The following is a 22,392-nucleotide window of genomic DNA, read 5'->3' as shown; positions in this document are numbered from 1 at the left end:
TCTAGCTCCTACTTATCTTATTCACACAAATAGTCCCTTTCGTACAATGTCTATGATGCCGTGTCTGTTGGTAGATTCTGAGGATGACAAAAAGGAACATTATTTTTAAGGCAAGAGATTACAGAATGGTGATTTTGAAGAAAACCACTGATTCTCAAGAGCAACCATCAAGCCACACAGCCTTGTAGCCCACAGTTCTGTAAATTGCTGAAATTCTTCCATTTCTGAAGTCTTCCATCTTCTTCAGTTCAGCAGTGTCCGATGATGATGAAGGCACCAACCTGCATGTTATCTGTTTGATTCCCCTGAAGGGCTGTAGTGTTCTTTCCCTTCTGTGGCTCCTGATGTCTGGTAAAAGGCCAATGATGCATTTTTATGGGACCTTATCCAAAGCCCATTAAAGTTAATGAAAAGAATCCCATTAATTCAGTGGGCTTTCAGCCTGGCCCCTGCAATTCCTTTACAATCAAGGAGACAAGGACATATTAGCTTTCTGAGATATTTTGGCATAGACATGAAAAATACAGTGTTTAAAATATTCTAAGCTTTCTTTTCTTACCCAGCTTATTCTTGGGGTTTAAACATAAAAATAAGATTGAAGAGTTGATACGTATCTGAAGGGAAAGTGTTCAAGCGGCATTACAGATTCCTGAGCTAAAGGAGCAAACAAACCAATGGCTTCTCTACAGATCGGCATCATGTAATCCTGTCTCCCTCGTACACATGCTTTTTATTAATCCAGTTTCAAAGTGACAGTCTACAGTTTGTGACACTTACAGTAAGTCTTTGTAGATTTGTGGGCTCAGCAAAAGCTGCTAACTGTTTGACCTTCCGTGCTAGCAGATGCAGCATGCTGTTGACAGTAACCCTGCTGATAAATTAACATAAATGTCAAGGCCAGAATTTTGGGTAGCAGTAGGATATAAATTAGATCAATGATAACTTGTGTGACATAATTAAACAGATTGGGCCAATTTAATTGCTGCTTTACATTAATATTTCTCCAAGGGACATAAGTCAGCAAGGAATTTAGCCCACTCTATCTACCTTCTTTCTTTAAACCATGTTTAAAATGGTTTCGTTCTAGTCTGAATTCAAAATGGGCTTCAAAGCCAGTTTAAATGTAGCCCCACATTTTATCTGCGATTTAACCAGGATGCAGAAATATTATAAATCTCCAGAAATATTATAAATCTCCATCTTCTTTGTAAATAGTCCCTTTTAAAAACATATTTTTTTTAGCACACACACTCTCTTGTTTAGAGCCATTACTATTGCTAAAGGCTGCCAGGCTGCCAAGAGATAGTGCTTCTCTCTTAGGGAGGTCCCTGTCACTCTTTTCATTGGTTGAGATTGGAAGTCAGGGCGTCCATCTGTTTGGAAGTGTAATTATAAGCCAAAGTGCATGACTGTACTCCAACACCCTTGCCAAATCCCCCGTTCACTTAATACATCATGGCATTTTATCGCATTGTAATCATACATACTCTATGTACGAACACTCTTAGTGATGTATGAGCATTCTGCTTGAACTAATATTGTAAGTAAATCACTTGTTTAGTAAAACAGACCCTCCCAAAATACTGATGACCATCTTTTCGGAGTTTTTCTGCTTCAGAACAAGTAGCACAAGGAAAGCATTTTCCCTTAGGTAAGACTGGCAAAGTGCAACTGGTCTCCAAAACAGAGCGCATACTGTGTGAAGGTGATGATTTAAAGGCAGAGCAGCCATTGAGGCAAACTGTACTTTTCCATTGCTGTAAACAGTTTTTGCTCTTCTGTTCCTTCATAGATTAGTTGTTTTTAATAGATGTGTTAACTTTTTAAATTGTGAAAGTAAATAAAAAAGGATCATTGCCAAGAAAAACAAAGTTATAAAAATCCCCAAATGATAGTACACCGCAGTTAACAGAATGAACAGGAGTAAGAAAAAATATGTATCAACCATCTGGAATACCATTTCTCAGTAACACCTTTCTATTATAGTGTTGATCAATAAGAAATTTCAAATAGAAGCTTTAGAGAAATTATGGGACATACAAAGAACAAAGCTATTTTTACACCTCCAGAACTCCATCAAAGAAGATTTCTGTAGCTAAATCAACGATTGGCTCAACTATAAATTCATCTTTTTCATTAAAATCTGGAGAGCTTTCAAATCTAAATAAGATTTAACCACATAGCAAATGGTATTACTGAGTGTGCAAAAAGTCAAAGGAGAAGAAGATAGGCAGCAATGTTTACTTTCATAATGAAAAAGTACATTCAATCACATACTTTAAAAGTAGTCTGTATTCCTGGTGTCTTTTAAAATACGTTTCACAGTAAGCTTATTCTTACATAAATTATTTTTTAAATAGATGAGTTTGATGTCATCTGTTTTTCAATGTATTCCTTTAATTTGCAGATGCACCATACTTTAAAGTACTTATTGGTCTGAGCCTTGTGGAAATTTTGACCCAAATCAAACTGTGGTGTTCTGTGCAATGTTTTTCTTATTGATTGATCTTTTTGCCTGCTCCATTCACAATGAAAAACAATAACTACAGGCTCCCCATGTATTCCAGCAATTAGCTGTCATGGCAAATCCAATATTTGTTGGCTCTTAAGAAAGGCCAACAGGGAGATCAGAGGGAGAGCATGAGATATGAACACTGGATTGGGAATATATGGGGCTCCAGAGACAGGAGGGAAGAGGTGCCTCAAGATTTGGCCTTGGCATTTTGTTGGGTCTACCCACTGCTACCAGCTACTGGGACAAGGGAAATGAGGATAGCCACTTTTCCTTTTATTTTAAAGCCACTTTAGACTCTAGTGGGCCCAGGTGCCTCAGTGCTTAGTCTGCCACACATGCTGCCCTCCTCCATATCCTGTCTCTTGTGTTTGAAATTAGCAAATTGCCATGTTAAGCATTATGGGATATGCCTCAGATCTATGGAAAAACTCATTGCAGCCTTACCGATGGAGTCATGACCAGGTCCTCCATAATAAGTGAGGATTAGGTGGTAGTAATATTTCCACTCTTGAGAGACCATTTTAGGACAGAACATGTTACTTTTGCTGGGAATGTCATTAATGAAACATATGAATATTGCAGTTCAGCTGTTCCCTTTGGAGTCACTGAACTGTCCGTAGTTTTTCCATTTACTAGGAAAGCAAAGCAGCTCTTGATGACAGGAAATGACAGACCAGAGAGTGTGCTTTCCTCCTGTCCTGCTCCCAAGGCCCAATTTGCAATGCTGTGGTGTGATCGTCTGCCCAAGCAGAGGCCCCTTTGGAAGGCTAGCTTTTCCATTGTTTCAAAGTGTAGCCAATCTGAAAGCACTGATTTTCAGGCTAGTGACTTGGGAGAAGAAGAGAAGCTGTGCAGAATAAACATTCTGCAGTATCAGCAATTGAAGTAACAACCTGGTTTCAGCTTCAGGGAGGGACAAATGCAATAATGCTTGCACCATGTTGTACAGAGGATTAAGTGTTGGGCCTGATATTTGATCTGATTGTGTCAGTGATATTTGGCGCTTATATATTTCACTTTTATCCTGTGGATTTAAACTTTAGTAGGATCTTTAATATCACTGACTTTGGAGATTTTCCTCTTATACTCTTGTCAAAGCCTGATCCAAAGCTTATTGAAGTCAGCTGAGAGATTGCCACTGAATCCAGTGGGCTTTGGACCAGACCTTCAGTGTTTAAATACTGTATTTTCATTGGTGGAGCTTTCTAAAATATTTCAGATTTGGACCTGGGAATATCTGGGAAAGCAAATAGTTTATCACCAGAGTAATAACAAAATATAACAAAGAAATCAAGTAACCATGTAATCAACATAAAAATCACTAAGATTATATGATTGGAATAAGAGCTTCTGGAGGTGTGGTTCAATAATACATGGTAGCACAATGGGGTCGATCTTTTTTTTTTTTTTGTAGTAGCAATACAAAATTGGGTATTCCTTTGCTCAGACCTCTCTCATGTCGCATTGTGACTTGTGCAATTGTCTCTCCTAGTCTTCCTAAATCCCTGCTCTGAATTAGGGAGTGCCAAATGCCAGGGCCAGATTACTAGTAATGTCAAGAAGCAGAAAAATATCATAGACAACTAGACCACACTGACTTTCTGATCTTGTTCTCTTCTTCTCTGTAGTCTTTTTGCAGGTTATTCTGGTGTGGGAGAGAATGGAGACTAGTTGAAGGATCAGTGATGTCTTTTTTCTACTAACTGGTGAAGGAATGTCAACATCTAAGGGTATGTCTACACTGCAATGAAAAACCCACAGCTGGCCCATGCTAGTTGACTTGGATCACAGGGTTTGGGCTAAGGGCTGTTTAATTGTCGTGTAGATGTTCAGGCAGGAGCCTGGGCTCTAGGACCCTGTGAGGTGAGAAAGTCCCACAGCTCTGGCTGCAGACTAAGCCTGACAGTCTACACTGCAGTTAAACAGCCCCTTTGCCCGAGCCCAAGTCAGCTGGCATGAGCCAGCCAAGGGTGTCTAATTTCACTGTAGACGTACCCTAAATGCGCAGTCCTGAATTTCACTCATGACAGATAGACATGATGCATGTAGAGTAGTAATTGGGTTCATATTATTAGGTAAATGCAGAATATGAAAATGTGGAATTCTGTTGGAAGAGTATGAAAATGGTTCAGTTTAGTTGGGCATAACCCAACTTGGACCCGCACTTGTACCTTTCCTATTAAGTTGCAGCCATGATCTAAAAAGCCTCATTCCTTACATGCAGCTTCTTGTTCAAGGAAAGCTGAAGAACAATTCAATATCAAACAAATATTTGATAATGGCTACACTGTTTTTTAGCCTACAAACAACCAAGGGCAGAAATTGCTCAGCAAACATGTCACAGGAAGATTGATAGCGGGGCTATTGTTTGTCACTGAGTGGGAGACTTATGCAACCAACTGCTTTGAAACAATGTAGTGCAGTCTGACTAAAATAATGTCTGTACTTTCTGAGTGATGGGAATGGCCTGATCTGGCTCAGTTCTGAGCTGCTCTCTCGAACTGTAACTCACTGAGCCCTCATTTGTGGAGTTTCCTATAAATACCACATTTTGTGTGTGTGTGTTTGATTCACCCACAGAAGAAACAAGGTATTCAAGGCTCAAAACTAATGGATCTCAGGCGACCAATGAAAGCAAGGGCATCTGCAAGGAAGCCCCATATTTCCATACCAGCTCCCACTTCACCCACTCTCCTCCATCTCTCAGACACTGGGTTTCTGGCAATCTATTTTTGTAGATTTTAAGGCCAAAAGTGACAATTAGATCATCTAGTCAGATCTCCCATATAACACAGGCCATAGAACTTCATCTGGTTACTCTTGTACTGAGCCCAATAACTTATATCCCCTGGAATGTTCCCTTGCAGGGGTGTTTCATATACCAGGCTAAAATGGGTAAGTTACTGCTTAACTTCCCAATTGTTTGTGGTGAAGTTGGATGATGGGGTCAAATGACCACTCCTTGGCCACACGCTTTTTGTATCTTCTAAGATATGTACACTGTAGAAGAGTAGAATGATTCTGAAACCAAATATTGCCGGACAAATACATCAGTATTAAAATAATTCTGCAAAAAATGACCTCTCCATTTTATAGTTTCAGACTTTCAATACTCTTAAGGAGAATATATGTTGTGGGCCTTGTTCTGATTTCAGTTGCACTCCACTCATGTTGGCTATTTTTAATGTAAATACAGTGAAAATATGAATTGAGACTTCATTTTTTTTCCATTTAAATGTTTTTTTGTGACTGAACTTGGTGAAAAGTGCCTTGAAAGTGGAAATGTCATGGATCTGATCCAAACGCCATTAGAATCGTTAGAAAGTTTCTCATTGGACTTTAGTGGGTTATGTCCTCAGAATAGGTCCAGTGTGGTAGCAGCACTGTTAACTCCCTGCGTTGCTCCAATGGATGCATGCTGACCTGCAAACAGCACTTCTAGGCACAAAACTGGTCTCAGTGCAGATTTTACAGGCTCCAATGTCCTTTCCCTTCCCCCAGTTTTGGGCATATACAAGTATTGAGGCTAATTTCAATTTGCATTTAGGGAAGAAATAATTTCTAGTCCTTTTCTTTGTGAAGAAAACCCTGAAAAAGTAAGTCAAGCCCTAGATTTAAAAGGCTGCCACTGATTTTTCATGGAGCTCTTAGGACACTCATGGTCTACCCTACAGATGTCCAAGGAAGATTAGGCTTAATGCTAATACTCATGAGAATGCTCAGAGATTCCTCCAAGTACCAAGAAGTAGCAAGGGACAATTCTAGACCCTGGCTTATTTGGAATATTGTTCCTTGGAAAATGTTCTGTCTTTGGCCCTGTGCACAGAAAATTTTTACACACAATTTTTACGCACAATAATTTAGGCTCTATTTGTCCTGGAGCAGGAAATTAGTGACCTGAAGCCCCACTTTCTGCAGACTCAAGTTTGGAGGTGCCCCAAAGAATCATCTTACTAACCATCCCTCAAACCTTGTGGTCAGTTCTGTGCACTGTGGTAGGATCGCAGTGAATGGAGGTTTGTTACATTTTTGAGTGGAGGTTGAAAAATTGTTTTCCATACCCACCCAAAACTGCTAACACTGGCTTTGTCTCAGAAGGGTGGAATGTTATTTTTAAACATTTATATTAGTGTCTAGAGGCCCCAAATCAGGTTCAGGGTCCCATAGTACCCCATACACATAAAGTGACATAGTTCGAGGTCTGAGAAACTTGAAATTTAAGAGGATTGGGGGGTTGAGTCTCCATGTTCATAACCTGGATTGTAAACTGTTTATGTCAGAAATTGTCTTTACTATGTTTGTACTGTATGTAAGGAATGAGACCCTGCTCTCTGATTGTGGCCTGCAGATGCTATTGTAATAACAATAAAGCTGATATCACTCTGTTGGGTCTTTCAACTATTGTACCAATAAATATCAATTGTGGTCATGTCTTTTGTGATTTTGACATCTGTCCAGCTCCTAGCTGGATGGAGAGCTCAGAATTTACTTCCTTCAAGACACCAAATGGCTATTAGATGGTAACAGTTCACAATTACTTCTGACCTGGTGTTAATTTGAACAGACCTAGTATAGTCCTTGAGCATTCTGTTGCTAAGCTCTCATTTTAATCACACTGTAATGGAATTCTCCCTAATGGAATATTGGTTGTCTCTTGGGAAATTTGACAGGTCTGAAAGTAGATGGCGAAAAGAGGGAATATCTGACTCAAACAAGCTACATATATCTTTTTCCTAAGTGTCTGGAAAACATGGGTGTGCAAATATAAGTGGCCCCAAGGTAGCCATAACATTAAAAATTGGCACTTACTCATGAAATCACACTATGTGTTACTGCCCTTGGCAGCATTTCAGGGGTCATTTTAACACAGATGGTTTGTGTTTCTTAGCAATCTCTGTAGTGCATTAGGCACTGAGATTTTTCCCTACCATCAGACATTCAACTCTTTACCTGCATTGCAGAGACAAATTCCACTCTTCACTAATGTCTTGATTCTTCTCTGCCTGTTTTACAACATCCTAGCTTAGGCAGACAAGATAGACTCCTGCTCTAGAGAAGTCTCCTAGAATAATTCTGAGACACATCACAAAATCTCTGGACAACATTTTCTGTGTTGCACATCTCCCATTACAGCTAATGGGAGCGAATGCCCTTGCATCATACCAAATCTATATATCTTCTTGTTTTAATTCTTCATTGTTTGTACATGTTTATGGGTATAAGATTGATTGATTCTTTTTCATTTTGACATGTCAGAGTACAGCCACATGACCTTGCTCACCTCCCCAGAGAGTGAGTTGACATTGGCATCAGAGTGATGAGCTTATCAAGTATAGTAGGTTGCAGCATTTGTATGGATTGAGGCAGTTTCTTCAGATTATACATGAGCAGAGGTTGCCATTTTGTAGTAGGTACTGTGCAAAAATCTGCATTGGATTATATGATTTGCACTGGGTAAACATGGTAAAAAAATATTTTGTGTACACCTTTGAAATCTGGATTGAAATAAATAGGGTTGGATCAAAAAAGGTGGGGAGCTCACCAATTTAGGGGCCGTCATGATGTGTGACATCAGATAAGTTAGTTGTTTTTGTGAAGGAGAAGGAGGCTTGTTTCACTTTGTTTTAACATCTGCTAATGAAGACCATGGATAGTCTAATGCTTAAATCACAGGAAAGGGAGTTAGGGAGACTTGGGTTCTCTGCCTGCCTCCGCCACAGACGGGCAAGTTACGTGGGCCAGCGTTTTTAAGAGGCGTCTCCAATTGGGAAGCCAAAAATCAAGATACCTGGAATGAGTGGCCACTTTTGAACGTTTTGGCCTGAACCTCTTGGCGTATCAATTCCTTCATTTATAAATTGGGGGATTACACCACTTCATAAGAATTCAGAGAGTCTTACTAGGGCTTGTAAAGTGATCTGACCTCCTCAGATGGAAAGTTTCATTGTGCTACATTATGAAATCTTCAGCTAAGGCTGCATGGCTGGATCATCTATTCTTTGATAGCACAGTGCTTCCATCGTAAAAAATCAGAAAAATCAGTGGCAGGTAATTATATTGAAATAACTTTTTTTAAAAAGTCAGGATGGATTCTTATACGGTGAAAAAAATACTTGTTTGTTTACCTTGTCCCACAAAATATTAAACATTATAATTTGTGATCCATGACATCACAAAAAAGACTTTAACTTGTATATAATGGCTTATTGTCAGTTTCAGAAGGCATATTAAGGGCTAAATTATTCAGTGAGGTTTCATGGGGAGAGTTCAAGTACATCACGTCATACATCCCATATCATTGTAACCTCTAATAAATGCCTACTGTAAATCTTACAGCTTATTGTGAGTACACAGGGAACAACTAGTGAGTCTGTACATTGTTTAGAGATCCAATTTACACATTTTTATTATGTAAATTTTGAAAAGAAAGCCTCAGACTGAAGTCTCTTTCCTTTGTTTACTAGTACAATGTACTCCAGTTCCATGTAATTTTAATAAATTACCTGCTCTTGTAGTCTAGCATCAAACCTTGTTTGACATTAATTGTGGCTCTCAGTTGTACTTTGAGTTGTGTCCTGTGTATATACTGTATACAGCATGTAATCAATGAGATGAGCTTTTTTTCATCTTTCAGTTAATTCTCTGTGTTCTTTTTTTCCTTTGTGCTGCACGGCTGATAACTCCCTTAGGACCCTGCAGTGGGACACAGACCCCTCAGTGCTGCAGCTCCAGTCTGACTCTGAACTTGGGTATATGTCAGCTCTTTTGTTATTTGTTTTATTATTTCTTTGCAAGAGTTATGTTGAAAATGCTTCCCAATTGAGCTGCTTTTGTGTGGGTTTAATTTATTTTTATTATTGTTTTGGTGAATCTAAAGTACCATAATTTAAGTTTTCTTTTGTTAGTTTCACCAGTGATATTAAGCTTTGGCAGAGACATTTTTTTAATGAGGAAACAGGAAAAAAAGCCTATAAAAAGATGACCTGCAATTTCTGCTGTCCGAGAACAATAACAAACATTACCATTTCATTATGGATGAAATGTTATTATAGTGGCACTTTAATTGCAAATGTAATACATGCAGTTAATTATACCAATGTCTAGTTAGTGTTTGTTAATTCTGACTTTTCATACTGAATTACTCACAGGATGCTCCCCTATCCCCATCTTTACCATAGTTAAAGTTAAAGTTGTTTTCCTTATGCAATAATAATCACACCTTCTCCTTCCTTAAGAGTTAATAATGTGAACAATTATATTTGTACCCTTAGCAAATAAAACTATCACTTTCACAGCCCCAGAGTCATTTTACTTTTTAATTGAGTCTATGTCAGTTAAGGTTTGTTTACTTATAATTAGGCTGAAATTAATACTTTTTCTAGCTTGGGGTACTTTTGCCATGTGCTTGTGGAAAAAGTTAACTGCTTTGAGTAACTGAAACTAACCACTACCACTGAGTGGCTGGTATATATTTTTTAAAAGGGTCAAATTTATTTAGTATGAAAGGTGTCTGTACAATAGTGAAATCCATATTATTGTTGTACAATAGCGAAATCCATATTTTGAAGTATTTTTATAATGGACCAATCAGCAGAAATCAATTTTGGCCAATGACACATGAAACTCCAAATATCTCCTGATTCCCCTAATGTTTGCATCACACTGGAGATGGAACTGAAGTTCAAAGTGAAAGTATGGCTTGGTGATGATCTTGATTTGGATATCATCCATGTGATCACAAAAGTTAACTATCACAAATAGTTTGGCCAGTGTGGGAAATACTGTAGCACAAGAATCAGAGGCTAAGCTACCCAATCATTTCCTGCCAATGCGTCTCAAGGTGTGAAAATTGTTTTTCTTTGTTTATATTGTGAGAGTTAATACGAGTTTAAGTCATGAATGAAGAAATAAAATGAGAGGGAAAAATATGCCACAAAATATAGGCTTGAAAATCCTCTTGCAGTGGTGGTAAGGAAACTTTTCCTGTTGAGAGGAAATCCATCAAGTTGTGCAACGTTTAAGCTTTTGTTTAAATAAAATTTTCCAGCCCTGATGTTTCAGAAGCTAATCTTTTAAATGTGAACTTATATAGTACTATTTTTATGAGTCTACAGGTAGATATTTCTAGTGATTATGCTGCTACTCATAGTTTGCACATTGACAGCGGATTGAAATTGACAAGATTCTGGTAAATTTCACAGCTGCTATTCAGAATCCAGTTGGTCATAATGCAAATGATAAAGATCATGCCAATTTCACTTTCCTTGGTGCTTGGCAAAGCTATTAGCAGTAATCTAGTCAGGCACTGGACTATTCGTAGCAGGAAAAGAAGAAGAAAAAAATATAAAAATATCAGATAGCAGCAGTGTAGCAGACATCCTCCCACTTCCCTGCACTACAGACAGAAGTGCTGGGGTAGGGTTCATCAGTGTTACTCTTCCACCCCAGAATTGTTAGACAGCTTTTGTCCTCCTCCTTTTCAGTGGCCAGTTGTGATGGGAGGTGTGGCTTCAGATGTAGCCAACTCCTACAGTACTACCTGGAAAATTATACAAAAAATGGAATTTTCAAAGTGTATTGACATAAAGAATTCTGATAGAAATCCTAGCATCCCTTCCCAGCAATGTGGGTTGGAAGGTGAGCATCCCCACGCATCAAAGTCACCTAAGTTTCCTTCCTTTTAGAAGGAAAAAGCAAGGAGCAGGGGCAAAAATGGCACATGTATGGATAAGCATCATGACAGCCAGGAGCTTTCTCTCATGCATGCACTGACCGTGCAAGGAAGGAATAAAGGATCAGGAGAGTGAATTCATAGCAAGGCTGGGTGTACCACATGTTCTCCAATGCGTGATGAGTTCTGTCCCTTTCTCAATAGCAGCCATCCTTCACAAGGACAGTTTTACCAGGAGAAACGGGGCCTCCTCTGACGATACGGACATTAGAAAAAGTAATGATACACAATAAATTCTGTAGATTGCATACAAATTGTTCATATGGCTAAAATGCCTGTAGTGGAGTTGTATCTCTTCTGGTTTCTACAGACATAAAGATATTTTTTTTGATGTAAAAGACTGGAGATTTAGCTGCTCAGTCCCTAGTGACATTCCATGACTAAGACCCTATGAACAGCTTTGAAAATGTGTCCCTTAAAGATTCTGCAAATCCAAAAACACTCAGCGGGCTGTAGACTCAAAGGGCTTAAGAGCATCTAAAAGGAAAGATGCATGTGAATGGGAAGGTGACATGGTTGATGGCAGATGTGTGTGCTGCCTTACAGGAAGCTTGAGTTCTGGAATAGGACGTTTTAGCTTATAGCTGTGGAGCTCAGGTCCTGAATGGAGGTCATGTATTTGTGATCAAGGGCTAGACCAGCTTCTGGTTATACAAGCACCTTTGTTGGCTGATTCATGTAGCCAAAAGGTGTGCTATGAGGCCACACACTTTTTAGATGAAGAAACACCATCTGACATAAGAGGTGATTATCTGCGCAAGACACTAGTGAGCTATGGATCCGTAAACAATGCCTAAATTAGACATGTTTGAGATTAAAAACGCAACATGTTCTTTCAGTGGAGTTCTCTAAAATGGACTTTAACTCATGTACAGACTATTAGTCTGCAAAGCAGTTGACCAAGTCTCAAGTCAGACTTTCACTCCTGCAAAGAGTTATTGAGTGAACCGATACAGTATTATCTTTAGTATTGAATGGGATTCTATAAAGGTAACACACAGGGCCTACTATTTTAGAAGCACAAATTAGCATGGCACCAATACTCAATTGAGACCACAATAGAGAAGTTATATGAGTGAAGAACTCCTCGGGATTTCAGTAAAGAAATCATAGGCCTAGATAGGAGGTGACTACATAGGAGAAGTCTATTTAATCATATAAACAATGTAGATTTCAAATCAGTGATGGTAGGAAAAGGAAGAGTACATGACATTTAAAGTTAATTTTTAAAGTTTGAATCCTCACCACATTTAGTCAAAGTTGTTGCAGATAAGCAGCATGAGAGTAAACTTTTGGTAGGTGTTACAGATCCCCACAATGTATCTCAGGTAGCAGAAGTTTCTAGGTTTCCATGTAGGGTTTTAAAACATGAATTGCTTTTCTTCACATCAGCAGAGGCACATCCTTAAAAACTGGCATCAGGCGGGCTCATTAATTCTCTTGTAAAAATGAATCACAAGGTGTAACAGCTATTGCTCTAGTGGATTGTTACTTGATATGATGGATTCATACCGGTTACCTAGTGAATCTAATTGTATTTAGCACAATTACACTCTGCGAGTCAGACAAATCAGAAAAAAAATACATATAGCTGATGCAGCAGTAGCTGGAGAGCAAACTAGCTGTCATCCATATGATACTGGTTTACTTTTACATTACAACATTTCTTGCCCTCCCTATTACATCTCATCCCCACAACTTGAACTCTAGCCCAAAAAAGCCAGAAATATGTAGCGCACAGTTTATTAACTTTAATTCTATTTTGGATAGTAGTTCTCAGGTTAATTTCCTTCAGTGCAAAGTCAGTGTGTTTTATTAGATGCTTCCCAATAAACTAACCATACTTAGTTTATTAGTTTTCATTTTAGCAGACACTAAAATTTTGTCATCCTGTCTGTGAAAGCTCACTGTGGTATTTTAATGTAACAGTGCTATATACTTACTTGACTAACCTTCTGATCTCACATTAAATCTTAGACGGAGACTGCACAAGCTAGGTGTGTCAAAGATTACCCAGGTTGATTTCTTACCTCGGGAAGTGGTGTCCTACTCCAAGGAGACTCAGACACCTCTTGCTACACATCAGTCTGAAGGTAAAATAGTTCCTATTTCCAAATTTGTCAAGAATATTTTGTAGCATGGATAAAAATAATATAAGCTGGTTTATTTGAGGGTTTTTTTTAAATGAGGGAGAATGGTGATATTTCTATTTATCACACATTTCCTGTTTGTGTGATAAAGGGTTGTCATTGAGAGTAATTATAATAATGAGTTTAAATACAGGTGGAATTAAAGTACAACAGCCTTACAAAAAAGAGTGTTCTGACAGTGATATAATGAGGGCATATTTTCAAAGAAATCATTATGTATCTAGTTAAGAGATTGCTTCATGCTGTTTTCTTGCTTTCTCAGGGAAGTGTATTAATTCCTAAGGTTCTATAAAGAGGCAATATTTGAATGTTACTTTAATAACATGGCTTATTGTGATGATGTCTTCTCTAGTGGATGGTCCCAGCAAGATTAGAACCTGCAGCTTACAGCTGTTCAAGGAATGGGGTCTTCTCACTTTTGGTGTTGACAGTCCTGGGTTCTATCCCTGCTGACAACCCTAATGTCTGTATACACAGAGTTGCTGTTTGGTATGTTCAGTTTTGTCATCAATAAAGATACAAAATGAATACTTGACATTCTAGTACTGATCTGACCATTAGCTTAAGTAACTTAATACATATATTTGCCTTCATTGCGCTGTGCTGGTGTCATAGGCATAGTTTGACTTCTATATTTGGGGCCTGGGGCAGCTGCAGTCAGGCCAATGGAGCCACGTGGCAAGGCAAGTTCTGTGCCTGCCTGAGGCTCCCTGTGGTCCCCCAAAACTATGCCCATGGCTGGTGTATATTGATTCTAATTTAATTTCGTTCCAGTTAAATAATAGCCTGGTGCAATATGCGCCTTTTTCTTAAATATTTTATTTGTCATTTGTCACCCTGTACAGAAAAGGTAGAGGAAAACTAAAGTATAACACATTAAGCACACCCTGGAAAGGTCATCATAAGAATTAGAGCAATATCTGAGGCACATGTTACAATTAGGGCATATGAATGAACAGGAAGTGTTCAAAGGATAACTGGGTGCTGTACTACAGAAAATAATCTTGATCCTCCCAACTAGAATAAGAATAACATATAAGTAGGGCCCTACCAAATTCACGGTCATGAAAAACACGTCATGGACCGTGAAATCTGTTCTTTTGTGTGATTTTACCCTATACTATACAGATTTCACGGAGACCAGCGTTTCTCAAATTTGGGGTCCTGACCCAAAAGGGAATTGCAGGGGGAGTTCACCAGGTTATTTTAAGGGGTCATGGTATTGCCACCTTTATTTTTGCGCTGCCTTCAGAGCTGGGCAGCTGGAGAGTGGCGGCTGTTGGCCAGTTGCCCAGCTCTGAAGGCAGCAGCACAGAAGTAAGGGTGGCAATACTATACCCTGCCATCCTTACTTCTTCGCTGCTGCTGGTAGCGACTCTGCCTTCAGAGCTAGGCTCCCAGACAGCAGGCACCGCTCTCCAGCTGCTCAGCTCTGAAGGCAGCACCGCCACGGGCAGCAGCGCAACCCACCCTACAATAGCCTTGTGATCCCCCTCCACAACCACGTTATGGGTCAGGACCCCTACAATTGCAACATGTGAGATTTCAGATTTAAATAGCTGAAATCATGAAATTTATTATTTTAAAAATCCTCTGACTGTGAAATTGACCAAAATGGACTGTGAATTTGGTTGGGCCCTATATATAAGGATCAAGAAGATTGCAATGGGTGAATCAATAAGTTTGCCTAAATGTAAGTTATTGCCTGAAGAGATACATATTTATATATTGGAAATACTCCTGTTTGGTTTTTTTACAACTGGGTTATCTCCTGTCCCTTTAAGATTTCAACAGGGGAGGGCCCTCGTGCCAAACATTCAAATTCCCCTCCACTCTATAACAAGTTTACTTTCCAATAATTGGTATTTTATTCACCTGGTGTAGGACTATAGGCCCACATTAGACATGAGTGAACTATGGTTTTAAATTGAGTTTTGATGTTAACACAAGGCCCAAAGCATGTGACCAAAAAGAATGAACTCATGAGAAAGGAGGATTGTTTGTGTTAAATGTGTAGTGATGCTTGACATTTCTGCATCATCTTATTTAAGGTTTGGGTTGAGGTAACAGAAATAAAGAAAATATGGTTAATTGGGTACGAGGCTCAGGAAACGATTGGTTTGTTTACTGTATTATAAAAAAATGCTTAGTTTAGTAGTTAGGGAAAAATATGGCAAAATGAGGTAAGAAAAGGACCTTGAAGAAAGGGGCCTAGTCATTGCTCTTGTCTTGACCGGGGCAGAAGACAGGGGTCAGCCCTATGCTGCTTCATCTAGCCTTACCCAAGGTCTGATAATCAGCAGTGACATCACTTGTCAGCCATAGTGTATAAAAAGACAAAGATTTTAGGGGCTTCTTTGTGAGAGCTTTTCCTTACTCCCCTGGAGTAATGCCACGGAGGGAAGGTATCCCCAAGCCTGATCCTGTTGTGAGTATTTGGCCAATGCTTGCAAATGTATTGTTGCTGGCATATAGAGTATGAGTGTGTATATGCTTGTATTTGTATTTTGGATTCAGAGTAACAGCCGTGTTAGTCTGTATTTGCAAAAACAAAAGGAGTACTTGTGGCACCTTAGAGACTAACCAATTTATTTGAGCATAAGCTTTCGTGAGCTACCCACGAAAGCTTATGCTCAAATAAATTGGTTAGTCTCTAAGGTGCCACAAGTACTCCGATGAAGTGAGCTGTAGCTCACGAAAGCTTATGCTCAAATAAATTGGTTAGTCTCTAAGGTGCCACAAGTACTCCTTTTCTTTTTGTATTTTGGATGTAACCAACACCAAGCGGCCTTTGGACTAATAAAGATATACCTGTGTGGAAACTGAGTCATGGTAAACCTTATTAAACTTATTAGGAAAATTATTCCCAATACTCGGTGCCAGAAGTGTGCAATTGTGTGGATGAGTCCTCACTCCCTTCAGACACAGCCTCTTGAGCAGCATCTCCTGATGGTTCTGCCTGCCAATCAGATTTTCTGGAAGAGATGGAAGAAGTGAATGCTTCAGGAGGCTTTTTCAGATTCAACTTTGGCTCAGGCTCTCCTCATTTATTTGATACCTGGTCACTGGAGAAGTCAGATTTGTCACAGAGGCAGAGACTACTTCATGGGCTTCAGGTCTGTATCCACCTCATCTCTGGATCATGTCAAAAAGTCAGTGCTAGATAAGGTTAGGATGTCCTTCCTTCCTGAGGCAATTTCCTTACTTGTAGCTAGGAGATGCTAAAGACATTCATTAATATGAGTACTTCTCCCAGTGGAATGGCCCAGGCTGTCACACCCACTGAACTGTCTTTTCTAATAGCCTGAATTGAAGTGCTTGCCTCTATACATCTGTATGAAGAAGTGGGTGATAAAGATCTCCTTTACTACTAAATCCTCCCATCGTTAGCAGAATGCCTTGCCTGGGTGAGTTATCCCTTTAAAGATGACATCCCTTTAAAGATGACAACCTCTTACCTTTCCCGGGAAAATTAGTGGGGAACTGGTAAGGGAGGCCTGCCATTTCATTATCTGATATTAAACATCTCAAGTGAAAAATGTGAAGTGGACAAATCTGGATCCAATTTAGGAGAATCTTTGTTCAACTACATATAGCCAGGAAAATAAATGTTAATAATGCGTAGATGATAAAACTCCAAACTGGAAGAACAAAGCCATGTACTGGGCCAGATTCTGACCTGATTTACACCAGTGCAAATCAAGAGTGATTCCCTTCACCTCAGTGGAGTTACTTCTAATTACATCAGTACAACTAAGACCAAAATCCTGCCCATTGGTTGCAAACTAGGGGAAGATAGCATATGCAGTGGAGGCCCTGAAGATAGGTTTAGACTGCCTCACACTTGAGCAAGGACTAGTCAATGGGATACTCTGTCTGAAGAGAAGCTCAATGTGAGAACTATATTGGTTGCCATGTTGGGATATATGGCAGGTCAAAAGCATTACTAGGCAAACAATGTCAGGGTGAACTGGATGCTCCAAATAGCCTGCACTGACAGAGCCCTTCCTAAATACCAGGTCTTTCTGTGCTTGGCTAATTCTGACCTTCAAAGTCAAAGTTATAGTGAGGAGGTAGAGGAAAGACATAGAAGTTCATGGTCACACCAAACCTAGCAAGGTGAAGAATTAAAGTTCACTGTATGCTCCTCATCTCTACTTCTGCTGGTCCATCACAAGGTGAGACAACCCCACTACAGAGTTCTGGCAGAAAAAAGCATTTTTGTTATTGGTTGATAATCCTCCACCCTCTGTGGTCACGTTCAAAGAAACAAAAACAGGAAGAACAAGGTTCAATATTTAAACACGGGAAAGAATATTCCCCCCCAACGTCTGCTCTAAAGTGGATGAAATACGTTGAAACTATTCTTCATTTCTAGTCAGCTGCAAGGGATTCCCCCTTCACAAGTAAAATTTGAAATAAATACCAGCCTTCCTGTAGAGAAGGAGATCCAGGAAAGAGCGGCTTAGACTTTTGAAGTGGTAATTAGTTGGACTCACCAAGGGATAAATAGATTCCATATTCCTGGTCCCCTAGTCTGCTTGGAATTTACCTTCCAGGTTTACATTCCAATCTCCTAAATCTCTTTATGAAGGCTGAGTCTTTCCATATTGTCTGTCTGAAAGATTTAAAGTAACAATGAACAGAGGAGATTGTCTTGTAAAAACAGACCAAAAGAAAACTCTACAATGTTCCCTTAGTGCCAAACAACAAAATATTCCCAATAGTCTCTTGAGAGATTGTTTTACCAGTTGTGAGTGAGAACGTTTGGCCTTTTCATTGTCCCAAGGTAGCTTGCCATGATTGAGCCAGTTATTCAGTTCCTAATGGCTCAGAGTAACAGTGCTTATTTATTTACATGATATTTTGACAATCAGACTTGTAAGATGTATATCTTGGCCACTAGAATCCTTGCAAAATGCAGGATTTCAGAAGCAGACTGTCCCAACCCTGTTTTCCAGTTGGAAAAAGACGATCAATAAACCCTACAACGGGGTTGATAGTTACTTCATCTAAGCGAGGAATTTTAAAAAATCTCTTTTTCAGAGACCTGCAGCTGTTACAAATTAGGTGTCAGGACCAGACTTTCTATCAACAGAGCTTTATATCTTTTTAGTCAGAAAGGGACACCTGAGAAACTCAGGTTTAGAAATATCAGTCTGGAGTCTATTCTCTCAGAGAGGTTGCTGCATCTAGAGCACTGAGGGATATAGACTTATTCCCAGTGGTAGCTGCTCCCCACTGGCCTGGAGTCAGGACCTTTATAAACCAGTAGAGGAAAAATTCATATTGATAAGTACCACTTGATGTCTGAGTTTTAGCTACTGTGAATGCTAGAGTCTCAGCTCTTCTGCTACTGAAAAGGTATCTCCTGATTTTAAAAGAAATAATGACATTATTCTTCCCTACCTAAAAATAGATTACCTTTCCTTTTAAGAGCAGGTAATTCTCTTTATTTGAGGGGAATAATAATATATTATGTCTCCCACCCACTCTGTTATTTTGGAGGATGTGTGTATGTCCCCTGTCCACCTTTTGAGCACAAGTACCTAATTTACTTGATTTGTTTAGGTCAGAGTAAGCATCCACCCTTTCTTTTCTTTCCTTCCCGGAAGTGGATGACTTCAAAAAATCTAGATCCTGGGTTTGAAGTCTAAGAAAGACAGGGTTCCCTCCTCCTTGTTAAGTCATAATTGGCCTTTGAACATATTCAGAGATATCTTACCTTCACATCCTACATTTCCATGAAAAGCATGTTAGGCTTGATTCAGACCTGAGTAATGCCAGCTTTTATCTTAGGGAGCTTTTGATGGTGGGAATTCTCCTTAGAGAAGAGATTGCAAGCAATAGAGAAAGAAACTTAAATTGTTCCATTGCACTGGGTCATCCATATTCTCATAAGTAGCATTCCGAAGTAGCCTTCACCAGTGACTGCATCCCCAGAAGTAATTCAGAGCTTGCCCTTACCAGGTGGCACACCGAGGAAAAGGCAATAGTGCCTGATCTCTGCCAGGGATGAATCTCCCACTAAAGTGCAGCTGCTCCCAGTGGTGCAGGTGTCTGCATGTCTGCACTACCTTTGATGGGTGTATGTGTGTGAATGGAGCACCATCAACACTATAACGCAGACAGGAGAAGCATCTGCCCTTTCTAGTACTTTGTTCTCTCTCTCTTTTAACCAGAAGTAAATTCTACAAGTTATGTTTATTCCTCTTCTATGATGCTAGTGGTATCTACTCTCTTATTGGAGATATTAAGCTTGTGCAGTTTTTCAGGCTTGTTAGGCTACTTATAATAGGTACCTGGGTCTGAAGACTCTTACTGAAAAATAAGCTCCTTATATAGGGGAGAGAAATTTGAACTTTTGGCACGAAAGATTTTCTGATCTTCACTTAATACCTTGTTTTTATACAAGAAGATATTATTCTCCTGCTATAAACAGAATGACCTATTCCTAAATTATAAGGATTGTGCCAAACTCAGCCAAGGAATCCAACTCTTTTGACTTCAGTGGAGTTACATCAAAGAAGCTTTGGGCTCCATCTAGCTATCGTAATATATTCCTAATGTTAATATGGGCTATTTAGGAAAGAGAAAGAAATAACCATTTCATTCAGTTTTGAAGTGGACCAAATAAAGTGGCCAACCTACTGTGAAGGCTCACAGGTGGATAGGATATTTTGTATTTCTTGGCTGTTGTAATTCTCCAAAGTAATGTTACTGAAAGTAATACGTTTTAAAAAATGAATCAGGGGACCACCCCAAGGTCAGGATTGCTGACTGCAGGACTTAAAAAAAATCAAGAGTCAGGCCCCCAAAATCATGAGATTGGCCTAAAAAGAGTAAGATTTTTAAAAAATAATTCCTCGAGAGTTATTTTTGTCTTCTGGTTTTGATCCTTTAGGGAGCATGTTTTAAAGCTTTTCTCTGTAACTATGAGGGCTCAAAATGTACTTTTTTTTTAACAGTAGCAGGGATTCTGGCATAGTCACATGATTTCAGGATCTAGGGCTTTAAGAAAAACACCACATATGCTTAGACTCCTCATCAAAATGGTGACACCTGGCATACTGTTTGTCTGAGATACAAAGTGTATGTAACAGACATGTCAAGACCCACAAAACCGCTTGGGAAAGGGGGAACAAATGAGTTTGAAGGACATGGAGATGATCAACGAGAGACAAGGAAGGTGGAGATTACACTACTGAAAGAGTCACAATAAGAAAATAAAGAATGAATGTTGAAAATGCAAAACATAGTTGGGAAAGAAACACTACATAAAGCAGATCAATGAAAGAGAAACAAATCTTATAACAACAGCTCTGCTGTCATGCTTATAGGAATAGGGCATTATTATTATTAATACTGATGGTGTCACTAATTTTGTTCTAATTATGCAACAGACTGTTTTTATATTGGTGCCTATTACTTGATTCAAATGGGTAAAGAAAATCTTTTCTTTTTGCGAATACAGACTAACATGACTGTTACTCTGAAACCTAAAAAAAAATCTGTTTGTCTTTTCTCCCTAAACCAAACCATACCAGAATCAAACTGCAGCATCTCAGTAGCTGCCAGTAAAAAGTCTACATTTTACAATAAACGTCTATATTTCCCCACTCTTCAGCCTTAAGTCAGCACCTTTTGTCTCTAGCTGGCATGAACCGCTTCCTCCCAAAGCCATCGAGGCACTTTGTAGGGCAGCTGAAACACTGCTGGAAAAATGCCAGCGTTTTGGGGACTAAAGTCAAGCACAAATGCACTTTCCCTTGTGTATCAGCATGAGACGCTGTTGTTATTTCACCCAGCCATAAACATCCAAATTCAAACCCCCTTTGTTTAATCAAATCAACAAAGATTACTTTTTGTACCAGACTGTACTAGACTTGATGAACTGTAGTAAAAGATTTGTTGACACTGAATGTCACGATTGCATCCCCATCCCTTGATATCCCAACTTATTTTTTAATTATTCATAAAAATACATTTCAAAAGCATATGAACAGCACCCTCTGGTGGTATAATAATAAAATGACACTTGATCTGTAAGAATGATGTATTCTGTTTTCAGAAAAAATGGTTGTTTCGTGCAGTTGTTTTGAAATGCAGATAGAAAAAATTGGGAGCTGTACAGAGAGAACTTTTATTTAACTAGAAAAATTCTTCACCAGAACTTATGATTGTGCAAAATAATAAGAATAAATCCCCAGAAACTATGTTCCTATTTGTGATATGGAAAAAGGGAATATAATTACATGGAACATTGGTTTATAGAGAAGAGACCCTCAGCTACAACCTGAAGGTTGGACCACATGAAAAAATGAGTTGTCAATGCTGTTGCAATAACCCAACAGGATTTGTGATCATACCCTAAATGTATGTGTACAGTGGAAATTGCAGTAAACCACACTTGCTGTTAATCCCCTGAGTTAAACTATGACTAATACATTCTGAGAGTTTCAGGGACAATTAATTTTTGCCTCTGTTAAAGCCACTTACATCAACTAGATTACCAGTCACAGTTGGTCTATGGATGATTGTTATCACTACAGCACAGGTTTTATTAAATGAATAGCAAGTTATTAACTATCATGAATTTTTAGCCTGTATTTGTGTAGATATTTCTGTGGTTAAGAGTTAGTACAGTGGCCTGGCTTTGGAAATAGTTAGCTGTCAGTTTTGGTGCACAGAATGGCACATTTGGCATTGAAGTAATTATTTCCTTTGGATGGCAAACTAAAGAAGTGTAGGAGCATAGGAGATGGGTATGGATCTCTGGGTTTGGAGGGAAGAGGCTGGGGGAGTAAAACTCCCCTGAAAGTTATAGTTTTTGTAAGAAAACCTTGCTTCATTTGGCTAATGGAGAAGGAAATGTTAGCCTGCTATATGCATTGTCGACCTGTGTGTTTATCAGTTATCACGACAGTATCCTCTGGGTGCGAAGGTGGTGAAAGTGGGGACTTCTGGAGGAAAGTTTTTCATAGGCTCACAATGAT

The 22,392-nt window shown here is 39.1% G+C and overlaps 1 protein-coding gene across 4 annotated transcripts in view; it reads left to right on the top strand.

Annotated features, from left to right (window-relative positions):
- DYNC1I1 (dynein cytoplasmic 1 intermediate chain 1) overlaps positions 1–22,392 on the top strand; it is a 243,295-nt gene that overhangs the window by 30,370 nt on the left and 190,533 nt on the right. For 2 of the 4 annotated variants that reach the window (XM_077809394.1, XM_077809393.1), the window contains exons 4-5: positions 9,205–9,264; positions 13,224–13,339. In XM_077809394.1, coding sequence (XP_077665520.1) covers positions 9,205–9,264; positions 13,224–13,339 — 176 coding nt within the window. The remainder of the gene's footprint in view (positions 1–9,204; positions 9,265–13,223; positions 13,340–22,392) is intronic. The other 2 variants (XM_077809396.1, XM_077809395.1) reach the window with 1 other exon arrangement.

Source organism: Eretmochelys imbricata, chromosome 2 (assembly GCF_965152235.1).
Source record: "Eretmochelys imbricata isolate rEreImb1 chromosome 2, rEreImb1.hap1, whole genome shotgun sequence".
Classification (NCBI taxonomy): domain Eukaryota; kingdom Metazoa; phylum Chordata; order Testudines; family Cheloniidae; genus Eretmochelys; species Eretmochelys imbricata.
Note: the sequence above shows the minus strand (reverse complement) of the source record. Positions and strands in the feature narration are given on the sequence as shown.